This window comes from Cherax quadricarinatus, chromosome 78 (assembly GCF_038502225.1).
Source record: "Cherax quadricarinatus isolate ZL_2023a chromosome 78, ASM3850222v1, whole genome shotgun sequence".
In the NCBI taxonomy this organism is placed as follows: Eukaryota; Metazoa; Arthropoda; class Malacostraca; order Decapoda; family Parastacidae; genus Cherax; species Cherax quadricarinatus.
Genome location: NC_091369.1, coordinates 12998258 through 13019586, shown reverse-complemented (window position 1 = coordinate 13019586; position 21329 = coordinate 12998258). Strand labels below are relative to the sequence as shown.

At 38.4% G+C, this 21329-nt stretch overlaps 1 protein-coding gene across 4 annotated transcripts in view; it reads right to left on the bottom strand.

Annotated features, from left to right (window-relative positions):
* The window catches only part of e(y)3 (enhancer of yellow 3), a 115756-nt gene that overhangs the window by 29447 nt on the left and 64980 nt on the right, over positions 1 to 21329 (bottom strand). For all 4 annotated transcript variants that reach the window (XM_070101727.1, XM_070101725.1, XM_070101728.1 and 1 more), the window contains 5 exons: positions 20101 to 20226; positions 18003 to 18120; positions 13318 to 13452; positions 10597 to 10710; positions 2027 to 2172 (listed from right to left, as the gene is read on the bottom strand). In XM_070101727.1, the coding sequence (XP_069957828.1) occupies positions 2027 to 2172; positions 10597 to 10710; positions 13318 to 13452; positions 18003 to 18120; positions 20101 to 20226 (639 nt within the window). The remainder of the gene's footprint in view (positions 1 to 2026; positions 2173 to 10596; positions 10711 to 13317; positions 13453 to 18002; positions 18121 to 20100; positions 20227 to 21329) is intronic.

The window sequence follows — 21329 nt, the reverse complement described above, 5'->3', positions numbered from 1 at the left end:
TCTCATTTGCTCTCTTTTTACATTGCTTCACCACTCTCTTAACCTCTCTCTTTTTCTCCATATACTCTTCCCTCCTTGCATCACTTCTACTTTGTAAAAACTTCTCATATGCTAACTTTTTCTCCCTTACTACTCTCTTTACATCATCATTCCACCAATCGCTCCTCTTCCCTCCCGCACCCACTTTCCTGTAACCACAAACTTCTGCTGAACACTCTAACACTACATTTTTAAACCTACCCCATACCTCTTCGACCCCATTGCCTATGCTCTCATTAGCCCATCTATCCTCCAATAGCTGTTTATATCTTACCCTAACTGCCTCCTCTTTTAGTTTATAAACCTTCACCTCTCTCTTCCCTGATGCTTCTATTCTCCTTGTATCCCATCTACCTTTTACTCTCAGTGTAGCTACAACTAGAAAGTGATCTGATATATCTGTGGCCCCTCTATAAACATGTACATCCTGAAGTCTACTCAACAGTCTTTTATCTACCAATACATAATCCAACAAACTACTGTCATTTCGCCCTACATCATATCTTGTATACTTATTTATCCTCTTTTTCTTAAAATATGTATTACCTATAACTAAACCCCTTTCTATACAAAGTTCAATCAAAGGGCTCCCATTATCATTTACACCTGGCACCCCAAACTTACCTACCACACCCTCTCTAAAAGTTTCTCCTACTTTAGCATTCAGGTCCCCTACCACAATTACTCTCTCACTTGGTTCAAAGGCTCCTATACATTCACTTAACATCTCCCAAAATCTCTCTCTCTCCTCTGCATTCCTCTCTTCTCCAGGTGCATACACGCTTATTATGACCCACTTCTCGCATCCAATCTTTACTTTAATCCACATAATTCTTGAATTTACACATTCATATTCTCTTTTCTCCTTCCATAACTGATCATTTAACATTACTGCTACCCCTTCCTTTGCTCTAACTCTCTCAGATACTCCAGATTTAATCCCATTTATTTCCCCCCACTGAAACTCTCCTACCCCCTTCAGCTTTGTTTCGCTTAGGGCCAGGACATCCAACTTCTTTTCATTCATAACATCAGCAATCATCTGTTTCTTGTCATCCGCACTACATCCACGCACATTTAAGCATCCCAATTTTATAAAGTTTTTCTTCTTCTCTTTTTTAGTAAGTGTCTACAGGAGAAGGGGTTACTAGCCCATTGCTCCCGGCATTTTAGTCGCCTCATACGACACGCATGGCTTACGGAGGAAAGATTCTTTTCCACTTCCCCATGGACAATAGAAGAAATAAAGAAGAACAAGAACTATTTAGAAAAAGGAGAAAAACCTAGATGTATGTATATATATATGCATGTGCGTGTCTGTGAAGTGTGACCAAAGTGTTAGTAGGAGTAGCAAGATATCCCTGTTATCTAGCGTGTTTATGAGACAGAAAAAAGAAACCAGCAATCCTACCATCATGCAAAACAGTTACAGGTTTCTGCTTCACAGTCATCTGGCAGGACGGTAGTACTTCCCTGGGTGGTTGCTGTCTACCAACCTACTACCTATATTATTCATTATTCATTCATATAAATAGCAACATTAATGAATTTAAATATATTAAATCTGAAGCAAAATTAATTGTACATATAAAATTTAGTTATGGTTGCCAAGTCTGAATTGAATGTAACCTATAGGATCCTAGACCCCCATAATTTTTTTGAATCAACTGAATATGTATGTAATGGATATGTGGGTCAGTAGGCCACCAGTGGTAAAATCCTGGTTGACCACAAGCACCAGACGAGCCTGGCCCATGGCCAGGCTTCATGAGTAGAAAAACGCTTGGAACTCATCAAAGGTACGGTATATCAAAGATATTGTTAAGAGAAATTTAATATGAGGGTTTCCTGTTAAAAGTCAAGTACTAATATTATGGTAAGACAGTATTTCACAGTAAAATTTTTAATTGACTACAATATTAAAAATCTAAGAAATAATTACCAAATTGCCTACAATTTAACACAGAATCCTAGTTTCATCACTCACTTGCTGATCGGCAGTTTCCACAAATGATGAGAGGTTCAGGTTTCCCTCCTTTATTGCGATGCTTTGTCCCACTGCACACCTTGCACCGTGGAACTCCTTCTGCTGGTTTATCATCCTTGGTTTCAATGGCAGCATCTGCGGCTAACCTGAATAAATACAGCACTCATGTTTTTAATAAGACAAAGAAAGACAAGCACAGCACGAGCTACAGCGTTCTTGAATGTCAAATGCAGCAATAATGCTTTGTCAAACTATGTACAGTAACATTTAATTTTACATCTTGCATTTCTACATGCTTTGTTAGTGTTTTTCATAATATATACAAGTGCTTTTAGTGAAAACTGTACACATTAGTAGTTACAAGAGCAGAGTTATGTTTGCAAGGGTGTCCTGATTACAAAATTATTTCAGATATATAAAATTGCAGTTTCCAGTATACTGTTATTTGTAATGCACACTAGCTCATCCTAGATCACTTTCCAACTAACACTATGAAGAAATACTTTTTATAACTTTACTGTGGTCTCTTATTCTCCTTGATGGTGCCAAGAATATTTCTATACAGTATGCAATGAACAAAAGTTCAAGGGCACTGCAGGTGCTAATCAACAAAATGTCTTCTTTACATGAAAGAGCAGAAAGCAAGAGGACCCAATGTAGTAGGATATAAGACATTGTAAAAGGAATGTTATTATGCAGCAAACACCAATAGCCTCACTAATCAGGGTGTCAACTGGAGGGCCTGGTCTGGAACCAGCCATGGTAGTGTCAAACTCCCACAGTAATTTTTCAGCCCCTGCAGATTAGGAGCGTTTTAACAGATATATTTTGGAATGGTTGAATGACTGTATATATAGTATATATAAGCTATTATGTATCTGTATATTTGATGCCTTGCTCACTATGGAAACAACTTCTACGGAAGAATTTCCTCAAAATAGTTTCTAAAACATTTAAACATTTCACTGTAAAGCAAACTCTCTCATAACAAGTGGGGCACATTCCTGAATATTGATGCCTCATGGAAATTTGTGGTATGTGAAGCAAAGAACATGTGGGAAAAATAGGATTATGTTCTAAACTCTCAAATATGCTCCCAAATATTTTATTATACTCTGCAGAAAGTACTATAGTTATCTTACACTTGAATTATTATTGATCGTTGACATGGAAGTGTGAGGAGCATTCAACAGTGCTGTAAAGGCTCTCCTTCCTTCTCAAACACAGTTTCATAGTAGGATAGGACTTCATGCCTTATTATCTGAACATTAAGCAATGCCCCATTCTTTGTTTTCTTCTCAATCCACATATTCAATAACTTGTCTTGAAAATTGGTATGGTGATACCGACAAGATGTGGAAGACACTTATGTATAGTTCAGGACAATTATTAGAGGGAACATTTCACAACAAGTGGCTTCTTTGGTCCACTTGAAGAAACCATTCATGGCAAAATGTTTCCTCTAATAAATGTCCTGAACTGTACATAAATGTCTTTTTCCACACTTTGTCTGTCTTATTTAGATTTAGCAACTTCTGATATTAGTTTTAGCAGGTTACAATCTGCACTACTATTTTCACAAGCTCTCATTTTCTTCTCATTGTCTCCTAACTCTATGTATGATGGATTTTTCTCAGATCAAAAGTGTAGGTGGTCTACATCACATATGCAGACCACCTACACTTGTAGCATATCTAAGATTTCTCATTTCTTCAATACTGTCAAGAGCTGCTTAATCTTTCTTTTCCACATCTCTAGCATTGCTAATTTCTTTTGGGTGCCACAATGAGCACCCAAAAGGAACAGGGTGATAAGATTCAGAATTGTTGATAAACACAGCAAGGTATGTGGCACTTTAGGCAGTGAGGAAGAGCAGTAGCTATGCTTTTCCAAACACTTGACCCCTAAGCCTAACTTTGGTCAGAGGGGAAAAATTTCATAGCACATGGTACACAGATTTTGCTAATGATTTTATGTTTCCATCCTAGCATACTATCAAAGCTTTTTTACATAGTATGCCATTGTAGATGCACTTTTTTCAATCACGTTTACAAAAAATTTCAGTGTAGTGTTGCTCTATAAGAGAGTTTACTATATTTTACATTTGAAAGATTACCACATACTGGTTTGGCAGTCATGTAAATGAAAGTTTCCAACTGAACTGAGAAACAAGAATATGTGGAGAGAATGATCCAAAACTGGATAGGTGAAAAAAGTGTATCACAGCACTAGATGCTATAGTGAGGACGTAGCCAAAGAATTAAGCTATAATTGGAGAAATGGGTAACTATTTAACCTCTCCCACAGTAGAGCATAACTGGAAACCCAAGAACAACTGGGTGGTAGTCAGCTATAATCCAGGGAGATATTACCAACATGTCATTCAAGTGTGAAATGGAAACCTTTAAAATGTTTTGCACTCTGGTACCAATATCGGCTCTTTCCTCATTTCAGGAACATGTAAGATAACATGTAATCTTGAAAACTTCTACCTGCATTTAGTATACATTGACCATTACTAGTTTCTTAATAACTCTCACTCCTGCACTCCTGTGTTACTTCCTTTCCAGTACAGAAGGTATGGTCAAAGATGAAGCTCTAGCATACTACCTCACAAAGAACAAAAAGGCATAATACAGTGACTGGAACAATACATAAATAACCTGCACATAGCAGAAAGAAACTTATGACAACATTTCAGTCGAACTTCGTCCATTAACTAGTGACTAGTTAATGATCCAAGTTGGAGTGAAACTTTTTTTTTTTTTTTCAACAAGTCGGCCGTCTCCTACCAAGGCAGGGTGACCCACAAAAGAAAGAAAATCCCCAAAAAGAAAATACTTTCATCATCATTCAACACTTTCACCACACTCACACATTATCACTGTTTTTGCAGAGGTGCTCAGAATACAACAGTTAAGAAGCATATACGTATAAAGATACACAACATATCCCTCTAAACTGCCAATATCCCAAACCCCTCCTTTAAAGTGCAGGCATTGTACTTCCCATTTCCAGGACTCAAGTCCGACTATATGAAAATAACCGGTTTCCCTGAATCCCTTCACTAAATATTACCCTGCTCACACTCCAACAGATCGTCAGGTCCCAAGTATCATTCGTCTCCATTCACTCCTATCTAACACGCTCATGCACGCTTGCTGGAAGTCCAAGCCCCTTGCCCACAAAACCTCCTTTACACCTTCTTTCCACCCCTTTCGAGGACGACCCCTACCCCTCCTTCCTTCCCCTATAGATTTATATGCTTTCCATGTCATTCTATTTTGATCCATTCTCTCTAAATGACCAAACCACCTCAACAACCCCTCTTCTGCCCTCTGACTAATGCTTTTATTAACTCCACACCTTTTCCTAATTTCCACACTCCGAATTTTCTGCATAATATTTACACCACACATTGCCCTTAAACAGGACATCTCCACTGCCTCCAACCATCTCCTCGCTGCTGCATTTACCACCCAAGCTTCACATCCATATAAGAGTGTTGGTACTACTATACTTTCATACATTCCCTTCTTTGCCTCCATAGATAACATTTTTTGACTCCACATATACCTCAAAACACACCACTCACCTTTTTTCCCTCATCAATTCTATGATTAACCTCATCCTTCATAAATCCATCCGCTGACACGTCAACTACCAAGTATCTGAAAACATTCACTTCTTCCATACTCCTCCTCCCCAATTTGATATCCAATTTTTCTTTATCTAAATCATTTGATACCCTCATCACCTTACTCTTTTCTATGTTCACTTTCAACTTTCTACCTTTACACACATTCTCAAACTCATCCACTAACCTTTGCAATTTTTCTTTAGAATCTCCCATAAGCACAGTATCATGAGCAAAAAGTAACTGTGTCAGTTCCCATTTTGAATTTGATTCCCCATAATTTAATCCCACCCCTCTCCCGAACACCCTAGCATTTACTTCTTTTACAACCCCATCTATAAATATATTAAACAACCATGGTGACATTACACATCCCTGTCTAAGACCTACTTTTACCGGGAAGTATTCTCCCTCTCTTCTACATACCCTAACCTGAGCCTCACTATCCTCATAAAAGCTCTTTACAGCATTTAGTAACTTACCACCTATTCCATATACTTGCAACATCTGCCACATTGCTCCTCTATCCACTCTATCATATGCCTTTTCTAAATTCATAAATGCAATAAAAACTTCCCTACCTTTATCTAAATACTGTTCACATATATGCTTCAATGTAAACACTTGATCTACACATCCCCTACCCACTCTGAAGCCTCCCTGCTCATCCGCAATCCTACATTCTGTCTTACCTCTAATTCTTTCAATTATAACCCTACCGTATACTTTTCCTGGTATACTCAGTAAACTTATTCCTCTATAATTTTTACAATCTCTTTTGTCCCCTTTCCCTTTATATAAAGGGACTATACATGCTCTCTGCCAATCCCTAGGTACCTTCCCCTCTTTCATACATTTATTAAACAAAAGTACCAACCACTCCAACACTATATCCCCCCCTGCTTTTAACATTTCTGTCATGATCCCATCAGTTCCAGTTGCTTTACCCCCTTTCATTCTACGTAATGCCTCACATACCTCCACCACACTTACATTCTGCTCTTCTTCACTCCTAAAAGATGGTATACCTCCCTGGCCAGTGCATGAAATTACCGCCTCCCTTTCTTCCTCAACATTTAAAAGTTCCTCAAAATATTCTCGCCATCTACCTAATACCTCCCTCTCTCCATCTACTAACTCCCCTACTCTGTTTTTAACTGACAAAACCATACTTTCCCTAGGCTTTCTTAACTTGTTTAACTCACTCCAAAATTTTTTTTTTTATTTTCATTAAAATTTCTTGACAGTGCCTCTCCCACTCTATCATCTGCTCTCCTTTTGCACTCTCTCACCACTCTCTTCACCTTTCTTTTACTCTCCATATACTCTGCTCTTCTTATAACACTTCTGCTTTGTAAAAACCTCTCGTAAGCTACCTTTTTCTCTTTTATCACACCCTTTACTTCATCATTCCACCAATCACTCCTCTTTCCTCCTGCCCCCACCCTCCTATAACCACAAACTTCTGCCCCACATTCTAATACTTAATTTTTAAAACTATTCCAACCCTCTTCAAACCCCCCACTACTCATCTTTGCACTAGCCCACCTTTCTGCCAATAGTCGCTTATATCTCGCCCGAACTTCCTCCTCCCTTAGTTTATACACTTTCACCTCCCTCTTACTTCTTGTTGCCACCTTCCTCTTTTCCCATCTGCCTCTTACTCTAACTGTAGCTACAACTAAATAATGATCCGATATATCAGTTGCCCCTCTATAAACATGTACATCCTGGAGCCTACCCATCAACCTTTTATCCACCAATACATAATCTAACAAACTACTTTCATTACGTGCTACATCATACCTTGTATATTTATCCTCTTTTTCATAAAATATGTATTACTTATTACCAAATTTCTTTCTACACATAGCTCAATTAAAGGTTCCCCATTTACATTTACCCCTGGCACCCCAAATTTACCTACTACTCCCTCCATAACATTTTTACCCACTTTAGCATTGAAATCCCCAACCACCATTACTCTCACACTTGATTCAAAACTCCCCACGCATTCACTCAACATTTCCCAGAATCTCTCTCTCTCCTCTACACTTCTCTCTTCTCCAGGTGCATACACACTTACTATAACCCACTTTTCACATCCAATCTTTATTTTACTCCACATAATCCTTGAATTTATACATTTGTAGTCCCTCTTTTCCTGCCATAGCTTATCCTTCAACATTATTGCTACTCCTTCTTTAGCTCTAACTCTATTTGAAACCCCTGACCTAATCCCATTTATTCCTCTCCATTGAAACTCTCCCACCCCCTTCAGCTTTGTTTCACTTAAAGCCAGGACATCCAGTTTCTTCTCATTCATAACATCCACAATCATCTCTTTCTTATCATTTGCACAACATCCACGCACATTCAGACTTCCCACTTTGACAATTTTCTTCTTCTTATTCTTTTTAGTAATCTTTACAGGAAAAGGGATTACTAGCCCATTGTTCCCGGCATTTTAGTTGACTTTTACAACACGCATGGCTTACGGAGGAAAGATTCTTATTCCACTTCCCCATGGATATAAAAGGAAAAGTAATAAGACCAAGAACTTTTTATTTTTATTTTTTTTCAACAAGTCGGCCGTCTCCCACCGAGGCAGGGTGACCCAAAAAAGAAAGAAAATCCCCAAAAAGAAAATACTTTCATCATCATTCAACACTTTCACCACACTCGCACATTATCACTGTTTTTGCAGAGGTGCTCAGAATACAACAGTCTAGAAGCATACACATATAAAGATACACAACATATCCCTCCAAACTGCCAATATCCCAAACCCCTCCTTTAAAGTGCAGGCATTGTACTTCCCATTTCCAGGACTCAAGTCCGACTATATGAAAATAACCGGTTTCCCTGAATCCCTTCACTAAATATTACCCTGCTCACACTCCAACAGAACTATTAAGATAAAATCAAAGAAAACTCAGATGAGTGTGTATAAATAAACGTGTACATGTATGTGTAGTGTGACCTAAGTGTAAGTAGAAGTAGCAAGACATGCCTGTAATCTTGCATATTTATGAGACAGACAAAAGACACCAGCAATCCTACCATCATGTAAAACAATTACAGGCTTTCGTTTTACACTCACTTGGCAGGACGGTAGTACCTCCCTGTCTACCAACCTACTACTACTACTACTACTACTACTGGAGTGAAACGTCATCATAAATTTCTTTCTCCTATGTATGGGTTATTTTTGTATACTACCTCACAGCTGCTTTTACAGATGGGTGAATTATATGCACAAGTTATTACTGCAAAAATGTTACTCAAAATAAATTATCAGAAAATATAATTTCCTTTAAATATTTATTGCAAGGTATAGCTGATGGGGGATAAGTCTGTTGAGTGTACCTGGTAAAGTGTATGGTAGAGTTATAATTGAAAGAATTAAGAGTAAGATGGAGAATAGGATAGCAGATGAACAAGGAGGCTTTAGGAAAGGTAGGGGGTGTGTGGACCAGGTGTTTACAGTGAAACATATAAGTGAACAGTATTTAGATAAGGCTAAAGAGGTCTTTGTGGCATTTATGGATTTGGAAAAGGCGTATGACAGGGTGGATAGGGGGGCAATGTGGCAGATGTTGCAAGTGTATGGTGTAGGAGGTAGGTTACTGAAAGCAGTGAAGAGTTTTTACGAGGATAGTGAGGCTCAAGTTAGAGTATGTAGGAAAGAGGGGAATTTTTTCCCAGTAAAAGTAGGCCTTAGACAAGGATGTGTGATGTCACCGTGGTTGTTTAATATATTTATAGATGGGGTTGTAAGAGAAGTAAATGCGAGGGTCTTGGCAAGAGGCGTGGAGTTAAAAGATAAAGAATCACACACAAAGTGGGAGTTGTCACAGCTGCTCTTTGCTGATGACACTGTGCTCTTGGGAGATTCTGAAGAGAAGTTGCAGAGATTGGTGGATGAATTTGGTAGGGTGTGCAAAAGAAGAAAATTAAAGGTGAATACAGGAAAGAGTAAGGTTATGAGGATAACAAAAGGATTAGGTGATGAAAGATTGAATATCAGATTGGAGGGAGAGAGTATGGAGGAGGTGAACGTATTCAGATATTTGGGAGTGGACGTGTCAGCGGATGGGTCTATGAAAGATGAGGTGAATCATAGAATTGATGAGGGAAAAAGAGTGAGTGGTGCACTTAGGAGTCTGTGGAGACAAAGAACTTTGTCCTTGGAGGCAAAGAGGGGAATGTATGAGAGTATAGTTTTACCAACGCTCTTATATGGGTGTGAAGCGTGGGTGATGAATGTTGCAGCGAGGAGAAGGCTGGAGGCAGTGGAGATGTCATGTCTGAGGGCAATGTGTGGTGTGAATATAATGCAGAGAATTCGTAGTTTGGAAGTTAGGAGGAGGTGTGGGATTACCAAAACTGTTGTCCAGAGGGCTGAGGAAGGGTTGTTGAGGTGGTTCGGACATGTAGAGAGAATGGAGCGAAACAGAATGACTTCAAGAGTGTATCAGTCTGTAGTGGAAGGAAGGCGGGGTAGGGGTCGGCCTAGGAAGGGTTGGAGGGAGGGGGTAAAGGAGGTTTTGTGTGCGAGGGGCTTGGACTTCCAGCAGGCATGCGTGAGCGTGTTTGATAGGAGTGAATGGAGACAAATGGTTTTTAATACTTGACGTGCTGTTGGAGTGTGAGCAAAGTAACATTTATGAAGGGATTCAGGGAAACCGGCAGGCCGGACTTGAGTCCTGGAGATGGGAAGTACAGTGCCTGCACTCTGAAGGAGGGGTGTTAATGTTGCAGTTTAAAAACTGTAGTGTAAAGCACCCTTCTGGCAAGACAGTGATGGAGTGAATGATGGTGAAAGTTTTTCTTTTTCGGGCCACCCTGCCTTGGTGGGAATCGGCCGGTGTGATAATAAATAAAAAAAATAGCTGATGGAAGACTACTGTCAATTAAAGTGTACACAAACCTTGCAGCATCCTCTTCTGAATCAGAGCTGGCTCCAGAGCCTAAATTATCTTGAGAAATGGGAGCAGCAACTACTGTACCCAAAGGCATAGTTTTTAAGGCCAATGATGAGTACCTGCAAAGAAAATAAAAATGGGACACAAGATACACTAAAATTTTATTACACACATGCAAAATAAAAAATAAAACTTAAAATCTTCATATCAAATTACCTAGAAATATTAATATAAAGTAGACTTAAGAAATCGTAATGACACGATTGCAAATAAACCATACCCCCGGCCGGGATTGAACCCGCGGTCATAGAGTCTCAAAACTCCAGCCCGTCGCGCGACGGGCTGGAGTTTTGAGACTCTATGACCGCGGGTTCAATCCCGGCCGGGGGTATGGTTTATAAAGTAGACCGTTAAATTACATGTAGTTACGTTCCTGAAAACACCATGTTAGATAAATCCATGTTAGATACTGAAGAACTTATGGGAAAAATAGGGTTACATTCCTGGAGACCCCAAAAAAGTCAAACAACTTTTTTTTAGACCCCCAGATCTTACAAAAATGAAAGTGAATATGTAATTGTAGTGATGTATTATATTGTTTTTACTGCTTAAGACTAAATGCAATAGAAATAGTAGTATTTCTTACCTTAAATTGTGGGTGCTGGTGTTTGTGGATGATTGTGAAGAGAGTGGAGTTATGTTGTGGTCCTACTGGGCTGAGGTGGATGGTAGAGGTTCTGGTACTGAAGTTGATGGTTGTACTGGAGTGTGTATAAATTCTGCAATGGGTTTCTGGGCTATTTTACCCTGCAGTACATTATACAGCTGATGGTAAAGTATCAGCTGCTCTAGACACCACTGCTTTGAGATTTGTCAGGGTAATCTTCAGTGAAAAAGTCTAACTTTAAGTCAGCCAGTCAGTAAATCAGTCAAGTTAGTCAGCAAAGTTAGTCAGTCAAGTTAGTCAGTCAAGTTAGTCAGTCAAGTTAGTCAGTCAAGTTAGTCAGTCAAGTTAGTCAGTCAAGTTAGTCAGTCAAGTTAGTCAGTCAAGTTAGTCAGTCAAGTTAGTCAGTCAAGTTAGTCAGTCAAGTTAGTCAGTCAAGTTAGTCAGTCAAGTTAGTCAGTCAAGTTAGTCAGTCAAGTTAGTCAGTCAAGTTAGTCAGTCAAGTTAGTCAGTCAAGTTAGTCAGTCAAGTTAGTCAGTCAAGTTAGTCAGTCAAGTCAAGTCAGTCAAGTCAGTCAGTCAGTCAAGTCAGTCAGTCAGTCAAGTCAGTCAGTCAGTCAAGTCAGTCAGTCAGTCAAGTCAGTCAGTCAGTCAAGTCAGTCAGTCAAGTCAGTCAGTCAAGTCAGTCAGTCAAGTCAGTCAGTCAGTCAGTCAGTCAAGTCAGTCAGTCAGTCAAATCAGTCAGTCAAATCAGTCAGTCAGTCAAATCAGTCAGTCAGTCAAATCAGTCAGTCAGTCAAATCAGTCAGTCAGTCAAATCAGTCAGTCAGTCAAATCAGTCAGTCAGTCAGTCAAATCAGTCAGTCAGTCAGTCAAATCAGTCAGTCAAATCAGTCAGTCAGTCAGTCAAATCAGTCAGTCAAATCAGTCAGTCAGTCAGTCAGTCAAATCAGTCAGTCAGTCAAATCAGTCAGTCAGTCAAATCAGTCAGTCAGTCAGTCAAATCAGTCAGTCAGTCAGTCAAATCAGTCAGTCAGTCAAATCAGTCAGTCAGTCAAGTCAGTCTGTCAGTCAAGTTAGTCAAGTTAGTCAGTCAGTCAGTCCGTCAAGTCAGTCAGTCAGTCAGTCAGTCAAGTCAGTCAGTCAAGTCAGTCAGTCAAGTCAGTCAGTCAAGTCAAACAAGTCAATCAAGTCAAATAAGTCAGTCAGTCAGTTATTCATCACACAAACTCATATATTTACCTCATTCTTTTGAAATGTACAAACTGACACTTCATTAAGGCCACAGGCTATCTCTTCCCTAATATCTCTATTTTCTTCGTTAATTCGAAAACTTAAACATTTATACCTTTTCTTGCCACTTCCAGCAACACTCATATGCCTACTGGGTGCTATGATTACTTGGCAGATACAAGATATGGCAATTAAAAGATCAAAACACAATTCTGTCCTAAGACAGAATGGAACTGGACACACATTTATGAAGGCTGGAATGGGGGTGGCAGGAGTGTCAGGGGTGACAAGGGATGGCAGGAGGTCTCCCTTGCTGACCCACAGCCAGGCGGCAGCTTGAGCTGGGGAAGTTTTTTCTGCGCCCGCAAACAGAACCGTGTTAATTTTATGAAGTGTTGTATAAAACTGTGCCGCAATTTTTCAGTAGTACAATAACCAAAACGTGGCAAATAAATCCGTGTAATATAACGGTCTACTTTAGCTTTTCCATGCAAAGGAAAGTCTGAGCACAAGATGGGTGCATGTAATAGGGCCCCAGACACTGCAGACTAGTCTGTACCTGAAGTGGACATAAATTGTGCCAACATCCACACAAACACAACAGGCAGGTCTGAGCACACAGTGGGTGAGCACTATGCTCCAGCCCCTTTCCCTTCTTTTCTCACATGACAAAACTATTTTGCATGAATCATCTGAAAATTAAATGGGGCCAAGAGCTAGATCTCACCCCCTGTAAACCCTAATATGTAATTATACACAGTTAGCATATTTAATACAGTATGGTAAGCACAGTACATCTCCAAAACATAATAACCGGGATGAGCACTTACGGTCTGTAATAATCAGTGTACTGTCCAGGAAGTACAGCTACTGGATAATAGCCTATCTTGGTAAATTCACCAGGTAGTTTCTTGCCACGACCAATAGGCAGCTGCAGGGTGAATGTCTGCAGGTCAAAGCTGTACCTGCAATTGAATTTATTATCCATTAGTTCTCATATTATTAATATCGACTTCATCAATGGTAAGTTATTTAACGAATAATAAAATAAATTTAAACTTTCGTTTTTCTTTTTTGGGCCACCCTGCTTAAGGTAAACAAATAAAAAATATAAACCTAGTAGTAATAGTGGCAAATAATTTGAAGCCCAGCAAACCATAAATGGAGACAATAAAAGAATGCCAAAAAATAATCTCTGCCTTTGTAGGTAGATCATTCGAATTTGAAACTAAAAAATAACGTTCTGTTCACTTACATCTTTTTTTTTTTTCCCAACAAGTCGGCCGTCTCTCACCGAGGCAGGGTGACCCAAAAAAGAAAGAAAATCCCCAAAAAGAAAATACTTTCATCATCATTCAACACTTTCACCACACTCACACATTATCACTGTTTTTGCAGAGGTGCTCAGAATACAACAGTTTAGAAGCATACACATATAAAGATACACAACATATCCCTCCAAACTGCCAATATCCCAAACCCCTCCTTTAACCCTTTGAGGGTTTTCGTCGTACTAGTACGTCTTACGCGTAGGGGTTTTTGACGTACTAGTACTCATAAATTCTAGCGGCCTCAAATCTAGTGGGAGAAAGCTGGTAGGCCTTCATATGAAAGAATGGGTCCATGTGGTCAGTGTGCACAGTCTAAAAAAAATCCTGCAGCACACAGTGCATAATGAGAAAAAAAAAACTTTTACCATTTTTTTTTAATAAATCAGCGACTTTGCAGTGTATTTTCGTATGGTATTTATTGTTGTATTCTAGTTTTCTTGGTCTCATTTTATAGAATGGAAGACATATTACAGAAATTGAGATGATTTTGACTGGTTTTACAATGAAAGGTGCCTTGAAATTGAGCTCAAAGTAGCAGAAATGTTCGATTTTTACCAAACTTCAAAAGTAAACAAATCGTGCCAAGCATGCAATACACGTCAACTGGTGAGTCTAATATTCTTTCACAAGTGCACCAATAATATTTATACCATTTTTTACACTAATGCAGTAGTCTGCATAACAGTAAATCTTATATTTTTTGTGAGAATAAAAATTCAAAGTGGAAAGGAAAAGAATATAAGAGGGGCCTTGAGACGTGACTAATGACTAGAGGAAATGTCATTTTAGTGCCAGGAATGTCTTTCTTGTTTATTCTGGACCCTATTCGGAAATTGGCATCTTTTGAAATTTGTGTGAAATTGGCAAAATTGCTAAATTCTGACCACTGTACTGGATAGTTGAATTTATAAATGGGTGGTTTCTTGCACTCATTCGATAGAAAAAATGGAGTTCTAGCGGAATATTCATGTTTTTTGTCGACTAGTACAGTGAAATTGGCCGAAAATGGGGCTCAAAGTGGGCAAAATCGCCGATGCGTAAACATCGCCGAGACCGCTAACTTTGCGAGAGCATAATTCCGTAAGTTTTCTATCAAATTTCAAACTTTTGGTGTCTTTATGATCGGGAAAAGATTCTCTATCTTTTCATAAGAGAAAATAATTTTTTTTTTTTTAAATTTGGCCGACCCTGAGAACGAGTTTCGGAGAGGGCCTGTCGACCCTCAAAGGGTTAAAGTGCAGGCATTGTACTTCCCATTTCCAGGACTCAAGTCCGACTATATGAAAATAACCGGTTTCCCTGAATCCCTTCACTAAATATTACCCTGCTCACACTCCAACAGATCGTCAGGTCCCAAGTACCATTCGTCTCCATTCACTCCTATCTAACACGCTCACGCACTCTTGCTGGAAGTCCAAGCCCCTTGCCCACAAAACCTCCTTTACCCCCTCTCTCCAACCCTTTCGAGGACGACCCCTACCCCGCCTTCCTTCCCCTATAGATTTATATGCTTTCCATGTCATTCTACTTTGATCCATTCTCTCTAAATGACCAAACCACCTCAACAACCCCTCTTCTGCCCTCTGACTAATACTTTTATTAACTCCACACCTTTTCCTAATTTCCACACTCCGAATTTTCTGCATAATATTTACACCACACATTGCCCTTAAACAGGACATCTCCACTGCCTCCAACCATCTCCTCGCTGCTGCATTTACCACCCAAGCTTCACACCCATATAAGAGTGTTGGTACTACTATACTTTCATACATTCCCTTCTTTGCCTCCATAGATAACGTTTTTTTGACTCCACATATACCTCAACGCACCACTCACTTTTTTCCCTCATCAATTCTATGATTAACCTCATCCTTCATAAATCCATCCGCCGACATGTCAACTCCCAAGTATCTGAAAACATTCACTTCTTCCATACTCCTCCTCCCCAATTTGATATCCAATTTTTCTTTATCTAAATCATTTGATACCCTCATCACCTTACTCTTTTCTATGTTCACTTTCAACTTTCTACCTTGACACACATTCCCAAACTCATCCACTAACCTTTGCAATTTTTCTTTAGAATCTCCCATAAGCACGGTATCATCAGCAAAAAGTAACTGTGTCAATTCCCATTTTGAATTTGATTCCCCAAAATTTAATCCCACCCCTCTCCCGAACATCCTAGCATTTACTTCCTTTACAACCCCATCTATAAATATATTAAACAACCATGGTGACATTACACATCCCTGTCTAAGACCTACTTTTACCGGGAAGTAGTCTCCCTCTCTTCTACACACCTTAACCTGAGCCTCACTATCCTCATAAAAACTCTTTACAGCATTTAATAACTTACCACCTATTCCATATACGTGCAACATCTGCCACATTGCTCCTCTATCCACTCTATCATATGCCTTTTCTAAATCCATAAATGCAATAAAAACTTCCCTACCTTTATCTAAATACTGTTCACATATATGCTTCAATGTAAACACTTGATCTACACATCCCCTACCCACTCGGAAACCTCCTTGCTCATCCGCAATCCTACATTCTGTCTTACCTCTAATTCTTTCAATTATAACCCTACCGTACACTTTTCCTGGTATACTCAGTAAACTTATTCCTCTATAATTTTTACAGTCTCTTTTGTCCCCTTTCCCTTTATATAAAGGGACTATACATGCTCTCTGCCAATCCCTAGGTACCTTCCCCTCTTTCATACATTTATTGAACAAAAGTACCAACCACTCCAACACTATATCCCCCCCTGCTTTTAACATTTCTGTCATGATCCCATTAGTTCCAGCTGCTTTACCCCCTTTCATTCTATGTAATGCCTCACGTACCTCCCCCACACTTACATTCTGCTCTTCTTCACTCCTAAAAGATGGTATACCTCCCTGACCAGTGCATGAAATTACTGCCTCTCTTTCTTCCTTAACATTTAAAAGTTCCTCAAAATATTCTCGCCATCTACCTAATACCTCCATCTCCCCATCTACTAACTCCCCTACTCTGTTTTTAACTGACAAATCCATACTTTCCCTAGGCTTTCTTAACTTGTTTAACTCACTCCAAAATTTTTTCTTATTTTCATTAAAATTTCTTGACAGTGCCTCTCCCACTCTATCATCTGCTCTCCTTTTGCAACCTCTCACCACTCTTTTTAACTTTCTTTTACTCTCCATATACTCTGCTCTTCTTATATTTATTTATTTACTTTATGCGAAAGTACTAAGCCCCTAGGGATCAGAACTTCAGGAATAGGGGGCATTCAGGTACGATCCGAGGAAGGGGAAGAAAAGCCCAGCTTTTTAAACAAGAACCCCTCATTGACAAGACACTTTTCATGAGAGATCATCATTCTGCAGAATATTTTGTGCAGTTCTGATCACCTATTATAAGAAAAGATACACACTGACAAACTGGAAGGTGTCCAGCACTGCAAGACAACAATGTTTCCCAGATTCAGAGGTAAATAAATAAACTATGAAATTAATTTAGGATAGCTGGCTTTATTTAGCTTTGTAAGGCAAAGATTAACAGACAAGTTGTTTAAAGTATTCAAAATTATCAGAGTGAAGCAACCTTGATTCTGTACAGTCAACTTAGAAAATGTACTCTAAATACTTTACTGTAGCTCTACTCTGTTTAATTAATACACCAGCCATCTCCCACTGTGGTAAGGTGACTCAAAAAGAAGAAACGTATCACCATCATTCATTTAATCCATCTTGCCAGAAGTGTAGTGACATCACAGTTCAGATGGCCTTTGATTAAAACAATGTTTAAGACTATTTTGTATGTGAAAAAGAAGATAACTGAATGTAAAATATTGGGTAAATAGTCGTAGTTAAAAAACAAATGAAATTAGAATATCATGACCCAAGAATGCATCTCGAATTTTACATAGGTGTCTAAGAAAATACATTCCGTCTGAAATGCATTAGCATAAATGGGGGGGCCTACTTTATCTATTAATTGTTCTGAGGATCAGTGGCCCTTGAGACAGTATAAAATCAAGCCTGCCAAATCATAAAAGAAATACAGTACTAAATGAATAAAAACTAGAAGCACAATTGAAAGTAAAGATAAATACTGAATGCAAGAAAGAATTTTTAAGATTTACCTATCATCTTAAATGTACATGACCAGCAATGTACAAGACTTACCTGCGTTCATCTTTCTTTTCTTTGTTGAAGTTAGCATTCCATCGAGCAGCGTCCTCAGCAGCCTTCCTCCCATACTCCTGCAACTTGGACTTGTCTATATTGGCCAAGGAGTAGTTCACTAAAAGGAAAAAAAAGTAATTTATAATAAATTCCAACAAGTTTTTACATGTTCAGTACTAGTTACCAGAAGGAAATCAATTTTTAGTTAGAAAGAGAAAATGACAATATACAGACAAAAGAAAAAAGGGTCACTCAGATTTTCTTTCCTTATCAAATATATATGACTAATAATGTACCAATATCATATGGAATAGGTAAAGTCCTTCTAGGTAATATTTTGGTAATAAAAGGTGAACATGGAATGGATTGTGTCATCCTTCTTATTTAGTACTTGTATTAACCCTTTCAGGGTCGGCAGGCCCTCTCCTAAACTTGTTCTCAGGGTTGGAAATTTTTCGGAAAAAACAAAAATTATTTTTTCTTATGAAATGATAAGAGAAATTTTCCCGACCATAATGACACTAAAAGTATGAAATTTGATGGAAAACTTATGGAATTATGCTCTTGCGAAGTTGGCTGTCTCAATAATGTTTACGCATCGGCGATTTCACCCATTTTGAGCCCTATTTTCAGCCAATTCCTATGTACCAGTCGACAAAAATCATACCTATTTCGCTAGAACTCCATTTTTTCTATCGGATGAGTAAAAGAAACCACTCATTTACCGATTTCAACTATCCAATAACATGGTCAGAAATTGGCAATTTTGCCAATTTCACACAAATTTCAAAAGATGCCAATTTCCAAATAGGGTCCAGAATAAGCAAGACAGACATTTCTGGCACTAAAATAACATTTCCTCTGTTCATTACTCATGTCCCTAGGCCTCTGTTACATTTCTTTTGCTTTCCACTTTGAATTTTTATTCTCACAAAAAAAAAAAAAAGATTTATGTTATGCAGATTACTGCATTCGTGTAGAAATGGCGTACAAATGGTATAAATAATATCAGGGCACTTGTGAAAGAATATTACACTCACCAGTTGACATGTATTGGACACGTGGCATGATTTGTTTACCTTTGAACTTTGGCATAAATCGAACATTTCTGCTACTTTGAGCTCAATTTCAAGGTACTTTTCATTATGAAACCAATCAAAATCATCTCAGTTTCCATAACATGTTTCCCATTCTATAAAATGAGACCAAGAAAACTAGAATACAACCATAAATAGCATACGAAAATACACTGCAAAGTCGCTGTTTTAAACCAAAAACACAGTCGGAGTTATTTTTTTCTCATTATGCACTGTGTGCTGCAGGATTTTTTTATACCGTGCACACTGACCACATAGACCCATTCTTTCATATGTAGGCCTACCAGCTTTCTCTCGCTAGATTTGAAGGTGCTAGAATTTATGTGTACTAGTACAGCACCAACCCTGGCATGCAAGCCGTACTAGTATGGCACCAACCCTGAAAGGGTAAAGATGCAGGAACCAAAACTAAAATGAAAATTACCAAAAATTAATGAAAAATCCCAGTGCAAGATAATGTCTCTAAAGGAGAATTGAGTTTGATATTTATTTTACATTTTTATAAAGTTTAACACAAAAGTTGAAAGTGCAAGACCTCAGGCTTTCTAGTTAAGAGGGAATGGATGGTGGGAAGAGAGCCTTCTGATATACTATCCCAATCTCAATTAAACAGAAAAATTAAGATAGCCAGACTTATGATAGGCCCTCTCTGCATATGCATTCAATATGGACTATGTTGGCTTCTGCTCTCTGCCTTTGTTATATACTCACACCTTTTTTTTAATGCATGATCTCTTCCTAATAACTCGTATTATTTTCTATGACTTGGTACACATTCCATCCATAAACTGTATATGGTACAGAGTAGATATACAAGCTTTGGCACTAGTTAACATGCAACCTGTTTATATGTGGTTTATGGGAACAAAAGGTAATGTCTAGGGCAAAAAACTATAAAAGGTAGAAGTAGAAGTGTAGCCACCCACATTTGGTAGAAATTCATAATATATAACAATTATGCTATTTAACCCTAAATCACTGAAGCATAAAGACAAGCTCACCTTTTCCTCTCTCTCTAATTTCATTCTCTTTTCGTTCTCTCAAGAGTCTTTGTAATGCTTCAAATTTGACGGGAAAATCAGCAAACATAACATCCAGTACATCTTCACTTCTCACGGCTGTTAAACCTAAAAGAGGAACAAAGTTCAGAGAATTTCAGCACAAGCTACAGTTATTTGAATATACATACAAGCTAGCATAAGTCAAAGAATAAAAAGGCACAATACCATGACTGGAACAATTCACAAATTACCCACACATAGGAGAATGAAACTTATCATGCCTAGTTAATGGTCTAAGCTGGTCCAAAATGTAGTCATAAGTTTCATTCTCCGATGTGTGGGTTACATGTGAATTGTGAGTAATGTCATTCACGAGTGTAGACACGAGAATGCGGTCTGTTTATGTAATAATCACAAAAAATTAATTTCATAATACAGAATCTATGGGCGAATTGGCAATAATATACACCCTCTCCCCCATATTAATCTGTTAATTTTAACTGAGCCCTCCAGGGTCCCACAGCATAAATCATAACTTACTATAAGTACATTTATAAAACAATATCTAAGATCCAATACAATTTAGCATGATCTGTTCATAAAAATTAAGTACGTAACTACTATAACTCACAACATAGTTTGTTACTAATATAATTACTACATGTGTGAGTGTGTTAGAAAAGAGTGAATGGAGACGAATGGTTTTTGGGACCTGACAAGCTGTTGGAGTGTGAGCAGGGTAACATTTAGTGAAGGGATTCAGGGAAACCGGTTATTTTTATATAGCCAGACTTGAGTACTGGAAATGGGAAGTACAATGCCTGCACTTTACAGGAGGGGTTTGGGATACTGGCAGTTTGGAGGGGTATGTTATATATCCTCCTAAACTGTTGTATCTGGGAACCTCTGCAAAGATAGTGATTATGTATGAGTGAAGTGAAAGTGTTGAAAGATGATGAAAGCATTTTCTTTTTGGGGATTTTCTTTCATTTTGGGTCACCCTGCCTCGGTGGGAGACAGCCGACTTGTTAAAAAAAAAAATATGCACATTACTACTACACTGTATTATTTACTCTGAAGTATGTACTGTTTACAACTACCAATATCTCAACTACAATCATAGCTACACATTATATACCCAAACACCCAAAAAAAACAACCTTCCAAATTCAGGAGTTTCAATTACCAAATTTTTTTTAATGCAGGATCTCTTGTTAATAACTCATTGT